The sequence below is a fragment of the Xyrauchen texanus genome, chromosome 8 (assembly GCF_025860055.1).
Source record: "Xyrauchen texanus isolate HMW12.3.18 chromosome 8, RBS_HiC_50CHRs, whole genome shotgun sequence".
NCBI classification, from domain to species: domain Eukaryota; kingdom Metazoa; phylum Chordata; class Actinopteri; order Cypriniformes; family Catostomidae; genus Xyrauchen; species Xyrauchen texanus.
The window spans coordinates 13730725-13751335 of NC_068283.1; the positions used below are offsets into that span (position 1 = coordinate 13730725).

At 36.9% G+C, this 20611-nt stretch overlaps 1 protein-coding gene across 2 annotated transcripts; it reads left to right on the top strand.

Annotated features, from left to right (window-relative positions):
• Nucleotides 1–3606: 3606 nt before the first annotated feature.
• On the top strand, nucleotides 3607–20130 carry LOC127648037 (E3 ubiquitin-protein ligase MGRN1-like). 2 transcript variants are annotated; one of them, XM_052132613.1, is made up of 17 exons: nucleotides 3607–4039; nucleotides 8417–8535; nucleotides 8723–8811; nucleotides 9147–9293; nucleotides 9815–9932; nucleotides 10124–10190; nucleotides 11594–11637; nucleotides 11813–11860; nucleotides 11941–12009; nucleotides 12116–12275; nucleotides 12902–13011; nucleotides 13110–13324; nucleotides 15376–15487; nucleotides 15569–15614; nucleotides 17483–17587; nucleotides 17861–17904; nucleotides 18179–20130. In XM_052132613.1, exons 1-16 carry the CDS (start codon nucleotides 3952–3954, stop codon nucleotides 17899–17901), a joined length of 1578 nt encoding a protein of 525 aa, XP_051988573.1. In that variant the 5' UTR covers nucleotides 3607–3951; the 3' UTR covers nucleotides 17902–17904; nucleotides 18179–20130. The 2 variants fall into 2 exon arrangements, with proteins under 2 accessions (XP_051988573.1, XP_051988571.1); XM_052132611.1 differs by lacking the exon at nucleotides 17861–17904 and having other exon boundaries at nucleotides 18179–20126.
• The last annotated feature ends 481 nt before the right edge of the window (nucleotides 20131–20611 follow it).

Consider the following 20611-nt stretch of genomic DNA (forward strand, 5'->3'; position numbering starts at 1 on the left):
AAATACTTTTTGTTATTTATGGCAGAAGTCATTAATTGTGATGTTGATAATCCTACAATGGAATGCCAGAAGTCTAGCGGCAAACGGACTGGAATTTAAAGGATATGTTAATCAACTGGTAGAAAAAAACAGATGTGATATGTTTACAGGAATCATGGCTCAAGCCTAGGCTTGATTTTGTCTTGAGAAAGTATACAGCTGTGAGAAAGGATCGTGAAGAGAGTAGTGGTGGAGGGTGTTACTTTTGTTAAACTGGGAATGCCTTATAGAGTGGTGGGAAAGGAAAAGACAATGGAGGATGTGATGATTGAGGTGTGGGAAGAAGATAAAGAGTTATGTAATAATTAACTTTTATAATCCTTGGCAAAGATTGGCTTTAAGCGATTTAGAGCTAATAGAAGGCCAGCGTGTTGAGACGGTAATCTGGTGTGGGGATTTTAAAGCACATAGCACTTTGTGGGGTGGGGCGACAGTGAAGATTTGATAGACATGAAGAATCAAGTTTGTCTCAATGATGGGGGTTGTACAAGGGTAAATGTGGCATCAGGGCTGGAATTAGCTTTGGATTTAACACTGGTATCAGTTTAGCTCGGAGGAATAACTAATTGGAGCGTTTTAAGGAAATGCACAGTGGGAAGTGATCCTTTTCTAGTATTGAATTTTATTATAAATAATGTTCATGCAAGGTTGAGGAATGGGGGAATGATTGGGAAATGGGTGTACGAAAAGTCTAATTGGGTAGAATTTATGAGAATGAGTGAAGAAGGACTTAATATGATTGGGATTAAAAATGAGGGAAATTTTGAGAAGATCAGTTACAGTCATAAAAGCTGCAGCGGATAAGAATATTCCCATGAGTAAATATAGTAGGAAGGCAAAAATGTTACCCTGGTGGAATGAGAAATGTGATAAGGCTATTAAAAAGAAAAGGAAAATGTATAGGAGTCAGAAGATCTCTGACAAAACTGATTTATTGCAGAACTTTTTGTAATAATATTGGGAAAAGTACACCAGTAGAAGATGTTCGGAATATCAATGATATTTGGAAGAACTTTGAATACCCGGTTTTGAGTATGGGTGAAATCATAGCAGTTAAAAATGAAGACAAAGCAGATATGTTCCTAGATGCATTTGTAAAAGTAAATAGTTCTGAGAATTAGTAGGAATATATGGGGAAAAACCCTTAAAGAATATCCACAGTTAAAAGGTAAGAGAGGAGTTATGAATAATTTGTTGAATGTCAAATGGTTATTGCTTGTTTTAACCATTTGAGAGTTAAAACAAGCAATAAGGAGAATGAAAGTATCAACTCCAGGTCAAGATGGAATAAGATGAAGCATTTTAGTGACAATGCATTGGTGGAGATATTATAATTTCTTCAACAAGATTTGGAAAGAAGGGACTTTACCCCAAAGTTGAAAAGGAGTATTGGTGTTGCCCATAAGGAAGGCCGGGAAAGATTCAAGTATTCAACTGAACCACAGACCAATTGCTCTCAAATCTCATTTATGTAAAGTAATGGAAAGAATGATAACTGATAGATTACTGTATCATTTGGAAAAAGAAAGACGATTATCATCATATCAGAGTGGGGTTATGAGTGGGAGAGGTATAGATCCAGTAATATGTTTAGAAACTGATATCAGGAAAGCACTGATAAGTAAAGAGTCAGTGGGTGCAGAGTTTTTTGATGTAGAAAAGACTTATGACATGTTGTGGAAAGAAGGATTGCTGATGCAGTTGGGGCAGCTGGGAATAGGAGGAAGAATGTATAATTGGATTCAAGATTTTCTTATGCAAAGACAGATTAATGGTGTGATTGAGAACGGCACACCACAAGGAAGTGTCATTAGTCCTTTAATGTTTATAATAATGATAAATAATAAACTACGTCTTTTCAACAGTAGATAAGGGTGTTGGCAAATCATTATATGCAGATGATGGAGCACTATGGTACAGGGGTATAAATAATAAGCATAATGTACAGAAAATGCAGGTAGCGTTATATGAAGTTGAGAAATGGGCAAACAAGTGGGGATTTAAATTCTCGGTGGAGAAAACGCTGACAATCTTCTTCACTGTTGAGAGAGTGGATAAGGAATTAAAGTTGAAATTGTATAACAAGATATTAAAATGGGTCCCTACAATACAATTCCAAGGGATGTGGTTAGATAATAGGCTTAAATGGAGGGAACACATAGAGAAAATAGTGGAGAAGTGTAAGAGAGTTTTGAACCTAATGAAGTGTTTGTCAGGATAAGAATGGGGGGCAGACAAAATGGCCTTAAAATCCATACACACAGCAATGATCATATCAGTTTTGGATTATTGAAGTATAACTTATGAAGCAGCATTAACATCTCACTTGGTTAAATTAGACAGAATTCAGGCGCAGGCAGTAAGAATTTGTTGTGGGGCTTATCCATCAACTCTAGTTTCAGCAATGCAGGTGGAGGTAGGTGAAATGCCTCTCCAAATGAGAAGACACCAATTGACAGCAGTTTATTGGACAAATCTTAAAGAAGAGTATGCAGGATCATCCCACACTAAAAGTGATAGAACCATGTTGATAGTAGGGGAAAAGGTAATGTATAGTTATAGATGGGTTGTAGGGGATATAGTAAATTCAATGGGTTACTTGTATGCATCAAGGGTGAATGTTTCACCAATTCCTATGTGGATTCTGCCCCAACCAATGGTGGACCTGACATTGTTGGAGGCTAGGCAAAAAGAAGGTCTGAATGAATAAGAAGTGGTACGGGTGAGGGAGTATTTATGGTTGCTTTATAGAAATAATGCACTCATATTCATAGATGCATCAAAGTATCACAATATCGGACAGGAAGGATAGCATTTACCATTCCAAAGTTGAAAATTGTAAAGAAGAAATGGATATCTGATCAGTTATCAGTGTATACTGGAGAACTTATGGCAGTAATGACAGCAATACAGTGGGTGAGTGAGATAAATCCACAACACGCAGTAATTTGCTCAGATTCAAGTTCTGCTCTGGTAAATCTTGATGTTCGGCAATCTGAAACAAGGCAAGATGTTATATCGGAAATTCTTTAGCTTTTATATACATTACAGCAATTAAGAGTGAAGGTACAGTTTGTGTGGGTCCCTGACTCCCTGCACATGTGGCAGTGAAAGGGAATGAGGAGGCTGATAGATTGGCTAAACAAGCACTGGAAAGGAGTGGAAATGGAGATCTCACATGGTAGGTCAGAAATCAAGTCATTAATAAAAAGGAAGATATATCAGAGATGCAACAATACTGGGATACAGAAACTAAGGGGAGACACTTAAACTCAATATAGTCAGTAGTGGGGAGAGAAGTCATTAGCGTTTTTAGCTTGTTTGGCACCCTGGGCAAAACCCACTTCAACAGGCCCCCAAAGTTGTTGACCAGGGGGGTGGGGGTGTCGATATGTGATTGTAAATGTGAACGCACCCAAAGATGCCGCCAGGGGAGCTGAACACGCAGCTCTGTTTGATGAAGAGGCAGGAGGAAGAGGATAGTTACAGGAGGTTCAGGGATTCTGGTCCATGCCAACAGTAGGTGGCGGTAATGCGCTGTTAAGTTGCGATCCGCCATAAAGACGAAGAAGAAGCAGAAGAGGAAGAGGAGCAGCAGCTTAATATTGTTGCGACAAACATTGAACGATAAAAGTGGACAAAAGACGGCGAAGACGTTTTCTCGCCAGTCAGGGTTGACTTATATGTGCTGAGATACCGGTTCACCTCTTGTTTTATTGACTATTCGTTTGTGGCAGACGAAGCAACTGCTATCTAGTGTCAAGACATATTTAAGGGATCGGACTAAACTAAAGAGAAATGTCCATTAAACTCTCGTCATGTTTAACAGTTGATTAGCTGACGTTGGAAAGCGCTGATCGTGTTGACATTTCACAACGGATAGTTTGTTTTGAACGGACTGTGTTGGAGAAAATGGGTGCAATTCTTACTCGAAGAATGGCCGGTGTTGAGGATATTGACATCCAGGCCAATTCTGCTTACAGATATCCTCCCAAATCAGGTAAGACTGACATTTGCACCGACCTGCTTGTTGTGAGGAGGTTTATGTTAAAATCAGAGTGTCGGTGGCGTCTGATTGTCTCTTGAGCTTTTGCTGCCCTCAACATTAAACTAGACAATAAAATAAATAAAACGGTTCACTACTGTCAACAAAACCACGTTAAAGGGATAGTTCCCCAATAAATGTAAATTCTCTCATCATTTACTCACCCTCATGCCATCCCAGATGTGTATGACTTTCTTTCTTCTGCAGAACACAAATGATGATTTCTAGAAGAATATTTCAGCTCTGTTGGTCCATACATTGCAAGTGAATGGTGACCAGATATTTGAACGCTCCAGAAAGCACATAAAGCCAGCATAAAAGTAATCCATTAAGCTTCAGTGGTTTAATCCAGTGGTCGGTTCCAAAACTTAGTGAGCTGCCTCGCTGTCCCCTGCCTACATAGGCAGCTGTCTTCTATGGCAGCATCCTTACTGAAATGATGCTTCGTATGAAAGCAGCCTTGACGATGGGGCGTGGCAATACGCCTCTTCCGAAATTCAACCGCAGAGCTTATTGACATACATAAATCATGATGTCACTGTATTACTGAATGATAATAAAGCTCAAAAAGTAAACAAAGCAAAAGTGCAAAGAAACTGCGCAAAGTTTCTCTTAATTATAAGCAAACGTGACGTTCAGAGCAGAATTCTGAGTTATATTAGTGCAGTACCTGTAACTGAGATTCTTAAGTGCGTGCATGCCTCTTATATTTGTGTCCCTTATGTTGATATCAGACACACTGAATCATTTCGTGAGGTTCTTATGCATGTACATGCATTCGCTTTTTAAAATGTTCAGATCGTGTGGTTATTTCCCTTTTAAATCCTCACGTGATCTGCAAATTGTAAACTCTTGTTTCATTATGCAGTGCTCCACTGCTGTGGCACAACGAGCCCAATGTCTTAATGTGTATTAAGTGGACAGTACAGAAAAGCCACAGCTCCAGCTGACTATTATTATGCTGCTAAATTTTATTTTGAATACCTAAGGTCACAGATATGCATAGCAAATAAGGGTCATAAGGTTATTTAACATCAAAACCGTAATAATAAAATTTTCCATATTTTAGAGACTGCTGTCTGCAAACTGGAAAAGTATCAAGACTAGTCAAGTATATCAAAAACTATTAATCTTTGTTGTATACACGATTCTGTAGTGAGAAAAGAAAGAATTTCTTTTTTCTCACTATGGAATTGATTTGACTAGTCTGGATAATTTGTCAGTATACAGACAGAAATCTCAAAATTGTTGGCAAGATTCTCTAGCTCCACACACCTGCAGGAATTTTCAGTTTTTGTGAGCTCAACAACTCTCTAAATATCTATAAAAAATTAAAAGTTCCTACATACTGACTATACATATTTAATTATAAGTTAAATGAGGGACACATGGGATGAGTTAGCCATAACTTTTTATTAGCACTTATTCTAAAATGCAAGTGAACTTTATCATTTTATTTGGCATGCAATCTAGTGGACATCATCTTGTAGGCCCTATGCCACTTGCTGCTGCTGGAGGAAAACAAAAATGTACCAGCAACTCTCCTCCTACCCCTGTGTGCGAGTTTTATCAACTTAATATAGCTGCCAATCTTACAACATGCCTCCTGCTGCTTACGTTCAGAGCTTCAGAGTTCTACCTTGCATCTGAAACCAAGTACTGTCAAAGTATGTACTGTATTTGCTGGTAAAACCGTATGCTCTTTTGGTATGTGTGCGCAGTATGAATAGAATTTGGACATATTAACATCAGGGAATGTACGCATGGTCGCGTGACCAGAATATATGACATGACAACAACAACAACAACTGTGAAAATAATCCACTCAAGTTCGGTTAAACAAGCGGCATTCAAGCACAATGAGCAATGTTTCTTGTATATTGCTTCTGCCCTGCAGTTCTCCGCAATTTTGTTTTAAATATAGCACTTTAACGTGACATCTCCACAGCTCCTGATGCATTGTGGGATAGGAAAGTGTTCAACCGATCCACACTTTGGATTCCCACTGGAAGTAGTCGGACATCCAGGCATTTCTCGCCTACTGTCTTATGAATACTATGGATTCGGACATACTACCACTTGCATACTATGTAGGGATGTATGGATATTCGGATGCAGGGTTGGTCACCATTCACTCAAGGAGCTATCCTTCTAAAAGTCTTTGTTTGTTTTCTGCAGAAGTAAATCATTCACATCTGGTTTCTCATGAGAATGAGTAAATGATGAGAGAATTATAATTTTTGGGTCATAAAAATATCCCTTTAAATGGGTCATAAAATGCTATTTTTTTAATAATAATTTGTTATCTTCCACACATCGACATGTACATATACTGCATGTTATATGTTTTTGGCTGCATTGCGTGTTATTGTTCCAGTGTCATTATTATAGGCTGTTGTAATGTAGTCTGTTACAATAAGTGCAAAAGAGGTCATAATCAAAATATAATAAATTATATATTGTCATCATTATGTGAAGACTAGCTGGACAATTCATTGAAACAATGCTCAGAACGCAGGTCTCTGTTCTTCCTTCAGGTTACCGTAATAAGCTTAGCAAGTGTGCACTTCTGTTTCTGAAGCGTGTATCTGCAAACCACGGTTGGCGTGAGAGATGCCATTACCATTGCTTTAATTCAGTGTGATTAATTTTATTAAAAATAACATGTTAAAAAAATTAACGCAATTAATCGCAATGCCCCCGTACCGTAATAAGGAAGATTCCTGAGAAATGCAAGCTTGTAGTAACACCTGTTTACTCCAGAGGGCAGTAAGTGAAACTTCAGCTGTATGGGCAACACGCAGTTTATACAGAGAACAAAACAACCCTTCAGCAGGTAGCACAACACAAACATGTTACGTTATCATTATATATTGAATTATTGTTATATGAGGGGCTTTTTTAGCAAATATTTGTATATGCGTTTAATTGTGATTTCATTAATCGGGACACCATGTAATTAATCGATAACATTTTTTATTCGATTGACAGCCCTAAAAAAAAATACAATAAATAGCTAAAGAAAAATCAGTATTGAATGTTTAGGATCAGTCAGTTGCTGACCATTAAAATAAAGAATAAAACTAATAGCTAAATAAACATCAGTACAGTTTAGAATTAATCTAATGCTGACTATATTAATACTGCCAGTCATTTAGAGGCTGTTTGTAAAACAAGAAGCAGTCAAGAGATAAACAGCAACGTTGCACCATATTCTGCAATACAAGTTCAGGGGAAACGTTCAGTGGTGGAAAACCAGACTTTTAAATATTACATATTATAAATGCAAAAACTGGAATTGTTCAATCGAAGGGTGTACCAAACTGTGAATGCTGAACAAAACGGTTTGCAGAGCATTGCGTCTCACAACCTATGTAACAACATAGCATGAAATCAACACTCAACAGACACAATCCACCACCGCACCATTGTCTGCTGAGCTGCAATAGATGATCTGATGTTTACCTTTCAATCTGCTGCGTTACTGACTGCACTGACAAACTATAGCTGGCTAACATAGCAAACGTGATAAACATGAGGGACAGGGTAAAACGTTATATTAGTTATATTGAAAAGCAAAAATTATCGGGTCATTGTTTATTAACTTTCTAGTATTCACAAACTAGTTAACAACTTACCGAGAAGACACCACTTAACTCCGCACCACTTAACTCCACCCTGTCTGCAGAGCCACCGTCAGCTCAGAGACAGCTCTGTAAACAATGGAGTCAGAGCACGCTCTGCTGGACAAACTACATTATGACACCAATTCTTAAGCATTGTTTTCTGCATTATATGTTCTGAAAAAAGTTTTCATATCTGCGCATATCAGTAAACATATACACCGATACCAATATATCGGGTCGGGCACTATTTTCATGATCGATCATTGCTGTTATTTCTGAGTACTCTGGTACTCGAGTACGCGTTCCCATGGCATCCCTAATCCAAACAGTTGAAGACGTCCAGCTAGTCCATGTTTACACCAACATACACTATGGATTAAATATAGCACAGATGGGCGAAAGAACAGAATGTTGAGCAGTTTGTGCACAAACGTTTTGCACGGGGCCAAGGGTGCGATGACGAATGTTGTGGGTGGTGTAAATAGAGAACAATGTCTTGTGATGTCACAAACACACAGGTTTCAAATGGGTGGGAAATTAAATGGTCATGTTAGACTGGGGAGGAAGTTTTGAGTTCTGAAATTTACAGTATGTTTTTATAGTACAGTTACATCTTATGTTTAAATATCAAGGAAAAAGTTATTCTCCGTTTCATGACCTCTTATAGGAAGCAGATCGGGTAATTAAGCTGTTTACTTTTCCCAAGGAAACTATTTTGCCAGCCATTTTTTCATGGGAGGAGAGAAGTTTGACACTCCTCATCCAGAGGGTTACCTCTTTGGGGAGAACATGGATCTTAACTTTCTTGGCAACCGCCCAGTGCAGGTACTCCATCAATTCTAAAGAATTACACTTACCTGAATATTGAATTTCTACTATCTGTATAATTCTTTTGTCAGCATTTGAACTTTGTTTTGTGTTGTGCTTTCCTCTTGTAAGTCATTGGATAAAACCATCTACTCAGTGACAATAAATATAAATGATGTGTCTGTTTTATTGGTGCCTGTTGCAGTTTCCTTACGTTACCCCAGCACCCCATGAGCCAGTCAAGACATTGAGAAGTCTTGTCAACATCAGAAAAGACTCGTTGCGATTGGTCAGGTACTAAAGTCTGGATTAAAACACATGTAATATCACTAAAGAATTTGAACTATGCTATTACTACATTCTTAATTCGAGACTGGTGTGCTTTTCTCAATCAGTGATTGTTTTCAAACTGGGATGGGCGTTTACAACCACTTTACTCGATTTGCATACTATATAGAGATTCCCTACTTTCATTGGATAGTTGAAAATCACCCATCCTGGTTGGAAAACACCCACTGATTGAGAAACACCATTTTTGTTCCACAGAGACCTATACTTCCATTATTAATTAATTTGCCTGATTATTTGTTAATGAGCTGATTTAGTTTTTTTGATTGTGTGAATTATAGGTATAAAGATGATGCTGATACTCCTACTGATGAAGGAGCCAAACCAAAAGCCTTGTATGGAGTGGAGTTCACCTTTGATTCAGATGCTCGAGTGGCCATCACCATCTACTGTCAGGCTTTTGAGGAGTTCTCTAATGGGATGGCAATGTAAAGAGTATTACTGTTCTGTTAAATTGTTAACCAGATATGCTTGGGGTTGATCAAATGTGACGCAACATGCACATTCTTTGTGTAAATAAGTCTAAACCAGTGGTCTGGTCTTCAGTAAATGGTATAACTGATGTAGTTTAACATCAAATGATATTACAGTTTGTTATCAGTATTCAATTAATTCTATGAAATTAAATTTCATATCATATTGAACAACAGTGGGGAGCTAAAATAAAGATACTCAGGGGTAATTTTTAGCAGCACACTTTACATGTACATGCACAGTTGGTTAGTAGTTTCAGAGAAAAGAATAGCAGTTTACAGTTCATGTTTGCCATAGTTCATTTTGAAGACCATGCAAAATACATACATGTAAAAGCTTAGCAATTAATGAATAATCAGTCATTGTTCCTATTGAGTATTACGCAGAGCAAATGTATTTAAAAGCATAAAGCCTCTACAAATGTAAAAAATGTTCTGTAATGGGATTTTGTTTAAGAAAATGTTTTTCTCTAAAGATACAGCCCAAAAAGCCCAGTGTTGGTCTCTGAGACGGTATATTACAAAAAAGGTGTTAGCCAGCAGTTTACCCTGCCATCCTTCAAGATTGATTTCTCTGAATGGAAGGAAGAAGACGTAAGTTTAATCTAGTTTAGTGTTGTCACTCCTCTGATGGTGAAATCCATGCTGGCTTATAAGGAATTGACCTCTTTGCATTATTCATTTTATACATAAATCACGTAAAAGCCATACAATTATAGTGACCTGTCTGTGGGAATGTAAATAATTTACCGTGACAAATGCTTGTGTGTTCTCTCACTTATTAGCTCAACTTTGATTTGGACAGAGGTGTTTTTCCTGTGGTGATTCAGGCTGTAGTTGATGAAGGAGATGGTATGTTTTAATGACTTTTATTCATTGAAAGAAATAGTTTACTCATTCTAACTAGAATTTCTAGCAGGGAGATTTCACTGTGGGTTTAACTACCCAGGGAGATGCATCAAAGTTAGACACCAACTATCTGTCAAAATGTCTTGACATGCAACAGTGTTGACATTCATGGCTGGTTGAAACAGAAAAAGATTAACATGGACGAATTGTGATGTATTGCTCTGCACTTTACCATATATTGCCTAGTTAGGGCATACATAGTAACACCAACATCTCAAATGAGAACACCTCAGTGTATTGTATAGTGGGTAGCAGTGTCAGAAATGAACTTAAAGGGACAGTTCACCCCATTCGTCAGTACATCTTTCTGCAATGAAAGCAATTTTGGAATTTGACATTAACTTACAAATACACTTATGCGTTAGAAAAGTATAGCCTCATAAATGTAAAAGGAAAAAAAAATGTCCTTGAAAATCAATACCAGGTTTTTGTTTTTAATTATTATTTAAACGGATGTTTCATCCAAAAATTAAAATTCTCACCCTCATGCCATCCCAGATGTTTATGACTTTCTTTCTTTAGCAGAACACAAACAGCTTTTTGTAGTATTTCAGCTCTGTAGGTCCATACAATGCAAGTGAATAGTGATCTTTGTAGCTCCAAAAGTCACATAAAGGACTCCAGTGGTTAAATCCATGTCTTCAGGAGTATAAAAGGTGTGGGCTGGAAAGAGAAAAATATTTGCCCTTTTTTGTTTACTCTAAATCTCCACTTTAACTTTCACTTTCAGATGTGTAAGTGAAACCAAACAGGCAACACATGTCTTTCAGATGTAAAAGTGAAAGTCCAGATTTAGAGTAAAAACATTTTTTTTTTTTTATATTGCTTCAGAAGGTATGGATTTAACCACTGGAGTCTTTTAGGTTACTTCTATGTTTCCTTAATGTGATTTTTTTTTTTGGAGCTACAAAGGTTTGATCACCATTCACTTGTATGGACCTACAGAGCTGAGGTATTTTTCTAAAAATAAAAGTCATACCTCTGGGATGGCATGAAGTTGAGTAAATGATGAGATCATTTTACATTTTGAACTATCCCTTTAAATAATAATACAAAAAATACTGGAATTGATTTTTGGATCAGTTTATCTTTTTACCTTTATGAGGGCATACTTTTTCTAACACACAACAGTGTATTGTAAGTTAATGTCAAATTCCGAAATTGCTTTAATTGCAGAAAGTCGTAACTCGATAGTCCTACAATAGAATATTATGAGATGTAACACAAATTAGATAACATTATAAAAAACAGTAATTCACTACTGGGCATTGTACCTCTAGCCCTGGTTAATTTCTGACCCTGGTCTGGGTGTCATACTACATTTTTAATTGTCATTGTTTTTTCAGATTGTTTGAGACATGCACATGTACTGCTGGCAGCATTTGAAAGAGTGAGTTGAATTTGATCAGGAAATAAACAATATGTTGTTTGTTTATTATGTGTTGACATATAAGGAGGATGTCACATCTGAGACAACTCATATTACACAAAAAAAATTTGACATGCTTATTGGTTGAATTTGTTTGGATGTTGTGTATTACTTGCATCATTTTTTTCATCTACAGCATGTTGATGGCAGTTTTTCGGTGAAGCCTTTGAAGCAGAAACAAATAGTGAGTTTACAGTACATCCTGCCACAGTTCAAAATAGAGATGGAAAAATTACTTTAAAACAATTTATTTTCATTTTCCAGGTGGACCGTGTTAGCTACTTGTTACAGGAGATTTATGGAATTGAGAATAAGAACAATCAAGAGACAAAGGTGAAAAGATGTTTATTCCTATTCTTGGAAACCTTTTTTGTTTTTTGATGATTTAATGAGTATTGATGATAATGATTATTATAATCATCTCATTATTTTTTCTCAGCCATCTGATGATGAGAACAGTGACAACAGCAATGAGTGTGTAGTGTGTCTGTCGGATCTACGGGACACTCTGATTTTACCCTGTAGGCACCTGTGTCTGTGTAACTCTTGTGCTGATACTCTACGCTACCAGGCCAACAATTGCCCGATCTGCCGACTGCGTATGTAACTGCTGTTACCGGTCCCATTTGAATAACAGCTTGGAAGTATAGCTGTCCCAAAAAGTATTTGGGCACTTCAGGTGCATGTAACAATTAATGTGGCATTATTTGACAAAATGTCAAACCAAATGCAAATTATCTGACAGAAATCAAATTCAAAATCAAGCACAAAAATACTACATGCAAAACATTTCACAAAAAGTAGTTTGTTTGTTTTCAAATCATAAAACTAGATATATTGGTCAAAATGTACTGTAGACAAGAGTACACATTCTAGTTAGTGTAATAACTTTGTGTCATGTGGCTACTCTAAGACACCTATGTAAACATTAGGGCGGAACTGACTTCATACATTCACAAAAATTATGTTGGGACCAGGTGGTTAACAGAAATTGCAAAAATGGTTCAGAAAAGTTAATTTTGACCAAAGGTTTAGTATCATTTGTTTACAGATGCAACTTTATTTAGTATATTGTTTCTTAAGCAGAGAAATTAATTAATTGTGACTAAAGTGTTCAAATACTTTTAAGGGGCCACTGTATGTGTAGATAGATATGCATCTTCATGCACATTGAGACATTTTTGTGAATACCAAAATCAAAAGTGGCGTTTTTGTTTGTCTGCAGCATTTCAAGCCCTTCTTCAGATCCGAGCTGTAAGAAGGAAGCCTGGAGCACTTTCACCCGTTTCCTTCAGTCCAGTGCTGGCTCAGAGCATGGACCATGATGAGCATTCTGTATGTAACTTATGGATCTGCTTGTGCTTTCCCTCTACAAGGCATTTTTATTGTACAACTTGAATTCAGTCTCGTTCTCGTTTTTCCCCCTTTTCCAGAGCTCGGACTCAGTTCCTCCCGGCTATGAGCCCATCTCCCTTCTGGAGGCTTTGAATGGGCTTGGTGCCGTGTCCCCTGGCATTCCATCTGCACCTCTTTATGATGAGATCAACTTCTCTGGGAGCCTGAGTGGAGAGAGCCGGCAGCTCAGTTCACCTGAGCACTCTGGAGACAGTGGCGGACAGAAGAGCAAAGTCAGCAAGTCACCAGACAGGTAAACCAGATCTGCTTCCCAATATCATGAAACCGAATAAGCTATATTTTATATTAAGCAGTTGCAAGCATTCTTTAGGACAGTGTTTCCCAACCACTGTGTGAAAATGATCATATTTAACAAAATAAATAAATGCATGAAAAAAAAAAAAATCAATCATCTCAGGGATCCAAACTCCTCCCTTTCTGAGAAATTCGCTGTTTTGAAACCATAATCGGTCACTTATGTGATTGTGAATAGCAATGATTAATGTGCAAAAGTGAGTGATATTTATACGCGTTAATGGTCTTTCACGTGACTCGCGTCTGAGTTTTTCACACGTTTTTGCTTCACCAATAATATCTTTGAGAGTATTAAGCAACAAGAAATATTTAAAAACTGTCCAAATTTGTGAAGAGACATGGAATGGTCTCATAATTTCTTTTAATTAAATATTACCTTATCGTTTACGAATATCAGAGACACCAGTTATTAAACTCATTTAAATTCACCAAGAACACGCTTAGACCTAAACATAAACGAGTCCTTTTATTACTTTCTGCTATCAAAGCAACTGCAAGCTTTTTTCTCTCTTCCAAATAAATGTTTTCAAGTTTTTCTCATGACAATCTTTAAATAACGGCCTTGCATTTCTCAAGTTACTTTATTAAAGAGCTCTGCATTTTGTTGAGTGTCAGACATTGAATGTCATTTAAAATAAATGTAATTTATGCTAGTAAACTTAATGAATGTAGTTGTATGTACTTTTTTTTTGCATTCAAACAGACTTGCATACATTGTGTTATTACTGTATCGCACAGTCCATGATTTTAAAGTGCAAAAATAATATAGGGATCTCCGATGTATCAGCTACCAATATTTATCGGCCAATTATTGACCAAATGAAAAACTGTCGGCATATCGGTTATAAGCATGAAGACGCTATTGTTTATTTATAATTAATTAGTAACACACTTTTTAAAAACTTTGTCAACTTCTAGAGCTGCACAATTATGACACTTTTTTTTTTTTTTTTCATTTTAGATTATTTCCTTTGGTATTGTACAGTAGTTGTGATTCATTTAGATTATTATAATTTACATTAAAATACTTATTTTGTTTGGGGCAGCTGCCTTCCATATTCTTTATGTGGGCAAGCTGAAAACTGAGTTCCTGAATTGCATTATTAGGTTAATTGCATGAAAAACAAAGTGTTATTCACATTTTGAATATATTATACACAGTATAATTTAGATAGTGAGCATTATTGATATGTCTTTAGACTTGAAGATGTCTCTTATTTGCCTTCACATTCATGCAAACAACAGCCCCAAAAAAATGTAAATAGAACGTTTTGGCACAGTGGGAGTACACCTTAATGAAATGCTGTAATTGACACTTTTTGTGATTGTATAATTGCGTAAGCTGTAACTGTAGTCTTGATTATATTTTTCGGTTAATTGTGCAGCCCTATCAAATGCACAGACCAGAAATAATAATAGCAACAATATGTAGAAGGGTTGGCACTCCTAAGAACATGTAATATAAAATGTAACTTTCTTGTCGCCACAATAATGAGGAGAAACCATTGTTACAGACGTGACAGCTGTGAAAGCAGCACTTACCTATACATGATGAGAAACCATCCAAAATGCTTTGAAACCAGTAGACTTTGACTTATGAGACATTGGTATGGTATCCATTAATGCTGCATGATTGATTGAATTAAGATTGAAATCGCAACATGGCCTTGCGCAATTACAAAACCTTTAAAGGCTTTGTTTCAAAATGTAGTCTGCATTCAGTGCTTCAGTCAGCACTGTGTGAGCAAGCAGCGCCTAGTATCTGCCTATAGTTTTTTTGTTGATTTCGGTATCTGCCAAAATGTTTCATATTGGTGCATCCATACCAAAATTCGATGACCAGATTTTGTCTGGCAAACTGTATCTTTGTCTGACATGTTGAGCAGCACCAAATTGTCTTAGAGGAAAATCTTCACAGCATCTCAGGAAGCATGCCTGCAGTGAGTCAAATTCCAGCTTACTGTCTTGACAGTCTCTGTGTGTTTGCAGCACTCTGCGCTCTCCATCATCTCCCATTCAGGAGGAGGATGAAGAAAAGCTGTCGGATTTGTCTGACGCACAAGCACACATGCTGCTGTCCAGCAGCCCTGCCCCCACTGAGGTCAGTATCTCAACCCATCTAACACCTTACTGCCCACCTGATGAACTGTACCTTTCTCATGTGTCTCTCTCTCTCTCTCAGGGTACTGCTGGGGAGGATGCCCCAGACTCACTTTCTCCTGAGGATGGTGAGTCAGCTCCGTAAAGATCACTGTGAAATTGGATGTTCCACCAAAGTGTTTCTATGCATTCTAGAAAAGTCTGGAATTTGTAATGCAATATAAGTGTATTTTACTGTATCTTCTTTAATTGGCAGATTTTGGTGACTATTTTAACTTTGGTTGTGAACAGTGTTTTACGTTGGTTATTTCAGTTTCATGACTTCTGTATTTCCAAGTGAAAAGGGATATTCCAAAAAGAAGTGAAGAACAGGACAGGACTTGATTTGATCTGTTGGGAGTTGATTGGATTGTTAAAGTGGCCACTACATACAGAATGGAGCCAGGTGTTTGGAGGGGAAGGGTTGAAAAGTTATAGGGATTTGTGATGTCAATCGAAAGTAGTACCAGAGGTGGAGCAAGTTATTACACATTGATTACATTTTAATGAAGAGACAAACTTTTTGTATACTTGGAATAATGTGCACTGTTGAAGTGGAAGAATAAGACCAGGAACGTGCATTAAGGAAGTCAACAGGGTTATATTTGATTTTGTGTTTTCTTTGTTTAAGTCAAATCCACCAGTTGAACATGACAAAGATACTGACAAATATTTTTTTTGGAGTGCAGTTAATATTAGCTAAGTTCATAGTTACATAGCCACATGATGTAAACTATATATGTGTTAACATGATTTTAGTGTGATAAAATTGCCTGCTAACCTTATTGGTTTGACCATTTCAAGCAAGTAAACAATAACAATTACAGAGGAATTAGAAACAACTATACCTGAAGCACGTCCAGTATCATTACCAGATCCTTTAAATAAGAATCTGAGTTAAGATAATTTATAATTTTGAAGTAGAGTATACATTTTTCTTTTTATATACATATGTTTGAGTGATCTTACAGCTTGACTATCATGATTTGTCTCCCTTCAGAGGGTGAGTTGTACCGTTTGGAATGCACAACTAGCAGGAAATGTTCAAGAAGCAAAAAGACGTCACGTCCTTTAACCCTAGCCAAATGATCACTCAAGTTTAAAATCCAAAACAAATCATTTATTTAATCAGAACAAGAGAAAGAAGTCAAAAAGGCCTCAGGAGGGGGCAAAGGCCAAAACAACTTAAATATCTGTTGGAGTCTCAAAACTACCTTACCTACCAAAGAAAAAGTGCAAATAAACAACATTAACTTCCCTACCTCCCTCACTAACCAAAACACAGGAGAAAAGATAAAAGGTTGAACAAAATGGAACCCATCTCCCTACAGCTTCCACAATTAACAAGTATTACTACTATTTACAATATTTAAACAATGATTAAGGTTAACATCAACAAGTTACCTTCAACTCACTATTTACAACAATAGATGATGACCACAACAACACTATGTAGCAGCAATACATCCAACACAACTGTCTGGGATGGGGAAAAAGGGAAGTTCTATTGCAGTGAAGATCTGCTCTGGATTTATCCCGTTTTCCCTCTCCTCACCAACCAATCCAGACAGCGGAGTGATTGGTAATCATCACAGACACCTGATGTTAATCACCGAGAGAGAGAGAGAGAGAGAGAGAGAAAACAGGAAAACCACAACACAAAGTGGACAAAATCTCCAATTGCAATAAGGCCAATGCCTTACATCTATAGATGTAATTGAACAAAATATGTTGACAATGGAAGGAACCAACAAATACATCCTGGGACATAACACTATGGACTGGCCCCATTCACTTCAAGTGCCTCACTGTAACTATAATCTTTTTATAAATGAGGGACGAGTCAAAATATCAATTGAGCTAAACTTTTATTGAACCTGGATCATTCCTTTAACCTTCTCATCCATTTCTTTTTGAGATTTCAGCTTCCCTTTTTGTTGTTTGTGAATTTGTACAGAGGATCAACTGAATTTGGAGGAAGAGGCCATGAATGACTTTAGCAGTGAGCACAGCAGCTTCACCAAAACTGAAAGTGACCCACCGGGAGACATGTCCTTGCCTGGTGAGAACTTAACACTACTGCATCCAGACACAAAAGGCCTCTGATCATTGATTTACAAAGGAGTTATTGTCTTGATTGTGCTTGCCCTTATTGAACAACTCTGTTCGTTCTTACCTTTTTGCCATTTACTATACTGGTGCATTAACAAACACTGTGTGTTTCTGACAAACGCTCTTTTCTGGCTCTCGGTTATTCATCTTATCTAATCTGTGTGCCGTTTATTCCTCACCTTCCTTCTGCTGCCTTCCTGTCTTGTGGTCTTGCTCTGGGCAGCTCTAGGTTCTGATTCCTGCTCTATTGGTATGGAGGAGTAAATGGTATGTAGGCTTTTGTGCCCCTCTCCCTGCTTTTCTCTCATGATCTTATTCTCTGTGCCATGCACACCTATTCAGAAAACCTTACAGTATTTCCCAGATTTAAGGAGTGGGCAGTGTGACCAAAATATTGTCTAAACATATTTTACCATCAAGTTAATCAAATATGGAATTGGCATATTTATATGGCATGCCTATCAATTATCACATCAAAATGTACCTGCATGACATGTAGATATTTATAGCATTTTAACTGCAGCAATTGTCATGTCCACAGGATTATATGGCTCAACAGAAAGTCTGAACACTCAGAGTACATGCTGCTCCAGTCAGCCACTCTTGGGTCCCTCAAGCCATTTGCACATGGAGGATGAAGAACTGGATGATTAACCATGCAGGCCCTACTCCTTCTCTGAAGCCTTGTAAACAGCCCAACATTAACCTCCTTTTAATGTCCCTTCATTTGTGTAATGCACTCGCATTCCAAGACCCAATTTGTTCTAATTCCAGTCCTTTTATTTTTACTTTGGCTTTTGAGTTTTGTTCTGGCGATCTGTTGTATTGCTAGGCCTTTCTTGTGATTGAATTTAGGGCTCCATTTCATCAAGTTGGCTACTCAAATCAAATATGTTCCACATGGCAACATATATTGTTCTTTTTGTTCTTTTTGGATCTGAACAGTCCCGTGGTCAGCATGGAACCACGCTTCCGTTATATGGAAAATATGTTTCTTTAAAAGGAAGTTTGTGCTCCACGGAAAGAATGCCATCGGACTGTTTAAAAAACAAAAAGTAAATAATGACAATTTTCATTTTTGGATGAAATATTAAAATGAGATTGCAGAAATGGGTTGGGGCAGGTCTAATTCCTGTTGATTTTTGTATAAATGTGAGGTGAATTTTAACAGTGATTTGTTTTGGAGGTTGAGAGAGAAGGTCACCTCAATTACATAATTATTACATAATGCTGAATATAGAGCTTTGAGTATATTAAAATACTAAGTGATAAAGCTTAACTAACCTGTTAAGGGTAATAGTCAAAGCACATTTTAATGAAGTCTCACGGTTACACCATTTTGTGTAAACTCAACAATTGATCATGCGTTAAACGAATGAGCAAATAATATAAAAACGTAATAGTTACGGTGCATTTGAAATGTTTTGTAATTAAGTGCTTAAGTGTCCTTTTGTGTATTGACTGAATATGAAGAGAGTCAGAGAAGCATCTTTCATTTTTTATTAATTAATTGAGATGTAATATTTATAGTGATCAAATACTGTTGTACCAGGAAATAGATGACTTAATCTCAGTTTTATGACCAAATATTAGTGCTTTAAACATGCTTGCCTGTCCAGCTATTTATGCTCTTTAATATTTTGAGGACTGAAAAAGCCATGGTGGACACTATTTACCTCTTTTTTGCTTATATTGTTATCTAAACTTTCAATGCTTCAACATACAAAGGCATTATTTTCATGACTCTGTTTGGATGTTATTCAATAACTTAAGTGTGAATATGTGAATATATGACAGGCTGGTGTTTCCTTACAAAGAATGGCTCAATTGTACCTCTGTTGGTTGGATGAGTCATAAGACCCATGACATTTCATTGTTCTCCTCACACATGCAGACATGCTGTGTCTTGTGGCACTATGCATACAGGTATATGTGCCTTTTAAATAACAAAGCAAGTATTGCTATAGCTTGTGCCCATAGCTGTGCTTTTCTCGTGTAAATCATCTGTTCATCTTTAAATCTGTAACCGGACCACGTTGAAGCATTAGATGTGAGACCTATGTTCTTATCTGTAACGTTTAATTGAAGAGCAAATAATTTAAGCTGATATTAAATATTCAATATTGCTTATACTAAACATTAATGCAAATAAACTTTTTTGAACTGCTGTGATCATTTAACATCATCTTAGTAAAACATTCAATTATCTTTTGTTATATCAATATTATATCTCTTTGTACTGATAGGCTGCTCTGTAAATGTATTTAAACAAATGTAAAATCAATATTCTGTACTGATGTTAATGGTGTTGAATTAATTACTTTGCAAAGCTCTGCATGTTAACATTTATGTAAGAAGATTTATCACATCTCTGGAATATGCATATTATATTATCTCCTTCAGATAATGTGCCATTTCAATGAAATATTCCACTATGTCACAGTGTATGTGTAAAAGTACACTTGAGCACTTTAGAAAATGAGTACTCATAATGAAATAATCTACGAGTTCTGCTTAAATCATTGTGTACTGTATTTATCTGGAACATGTTATTGTATTTAAAGCAACAGGACAGGACTTACAGTTCACAAACAAATGTATACTGAACATATTCTCCACTATAAAGATATTCTGAATACAGCTAAGAATATCTACTATGCGAATAGTATCAGTGCGGGTGAAGGGAAAACAAGGAAACTTTTCTCAACAGTGAAAAGGTTACTGAAACCTCCGGATTCAAATATCAATAACCTCTCTGGTGATTACTGCTCTGCTTTTCTTAAATTTTTTGACTCAAAAATCTCAAAAATCCACCAACAACTGGCCGTGGCGAATATCACACCGGCTGCATTGCCAGCAGCATTTGTGATAAATTTAGCCCCACCTGCTGTTTTTAGTAACTTCAGTCTTCCAACTGAGGAGTCTATTTTAGAGCTCATCACTAAATCAAATTCTTCGACATGCCACCTGGACC

Bases quoted from the DNA above. Each gene is read 5' to 3' on its own strand.
- LOC127648037 (XM_052132611.1), top strand. From the start codon at position 3,952: ATGGGTGCAATTCTTACTCGAAGAATGGCCGGTGTTGAGGATATTGAC. The intron at 8,536-8,722 runs GTACTCCATCAA...TGCCTGTTGCAG, and splicing joins TTGGCAACCGCCCAGTGCAG to TTTCCTTACGTTACCCCAGC. The intron at 11,638-11,812 runs GTGAGTTGAATT...TTTCATCTACAG, and splicing joins TGCTGGCAGCATTTGAAAGA to CATGTTGATGGCAGTTTTTC.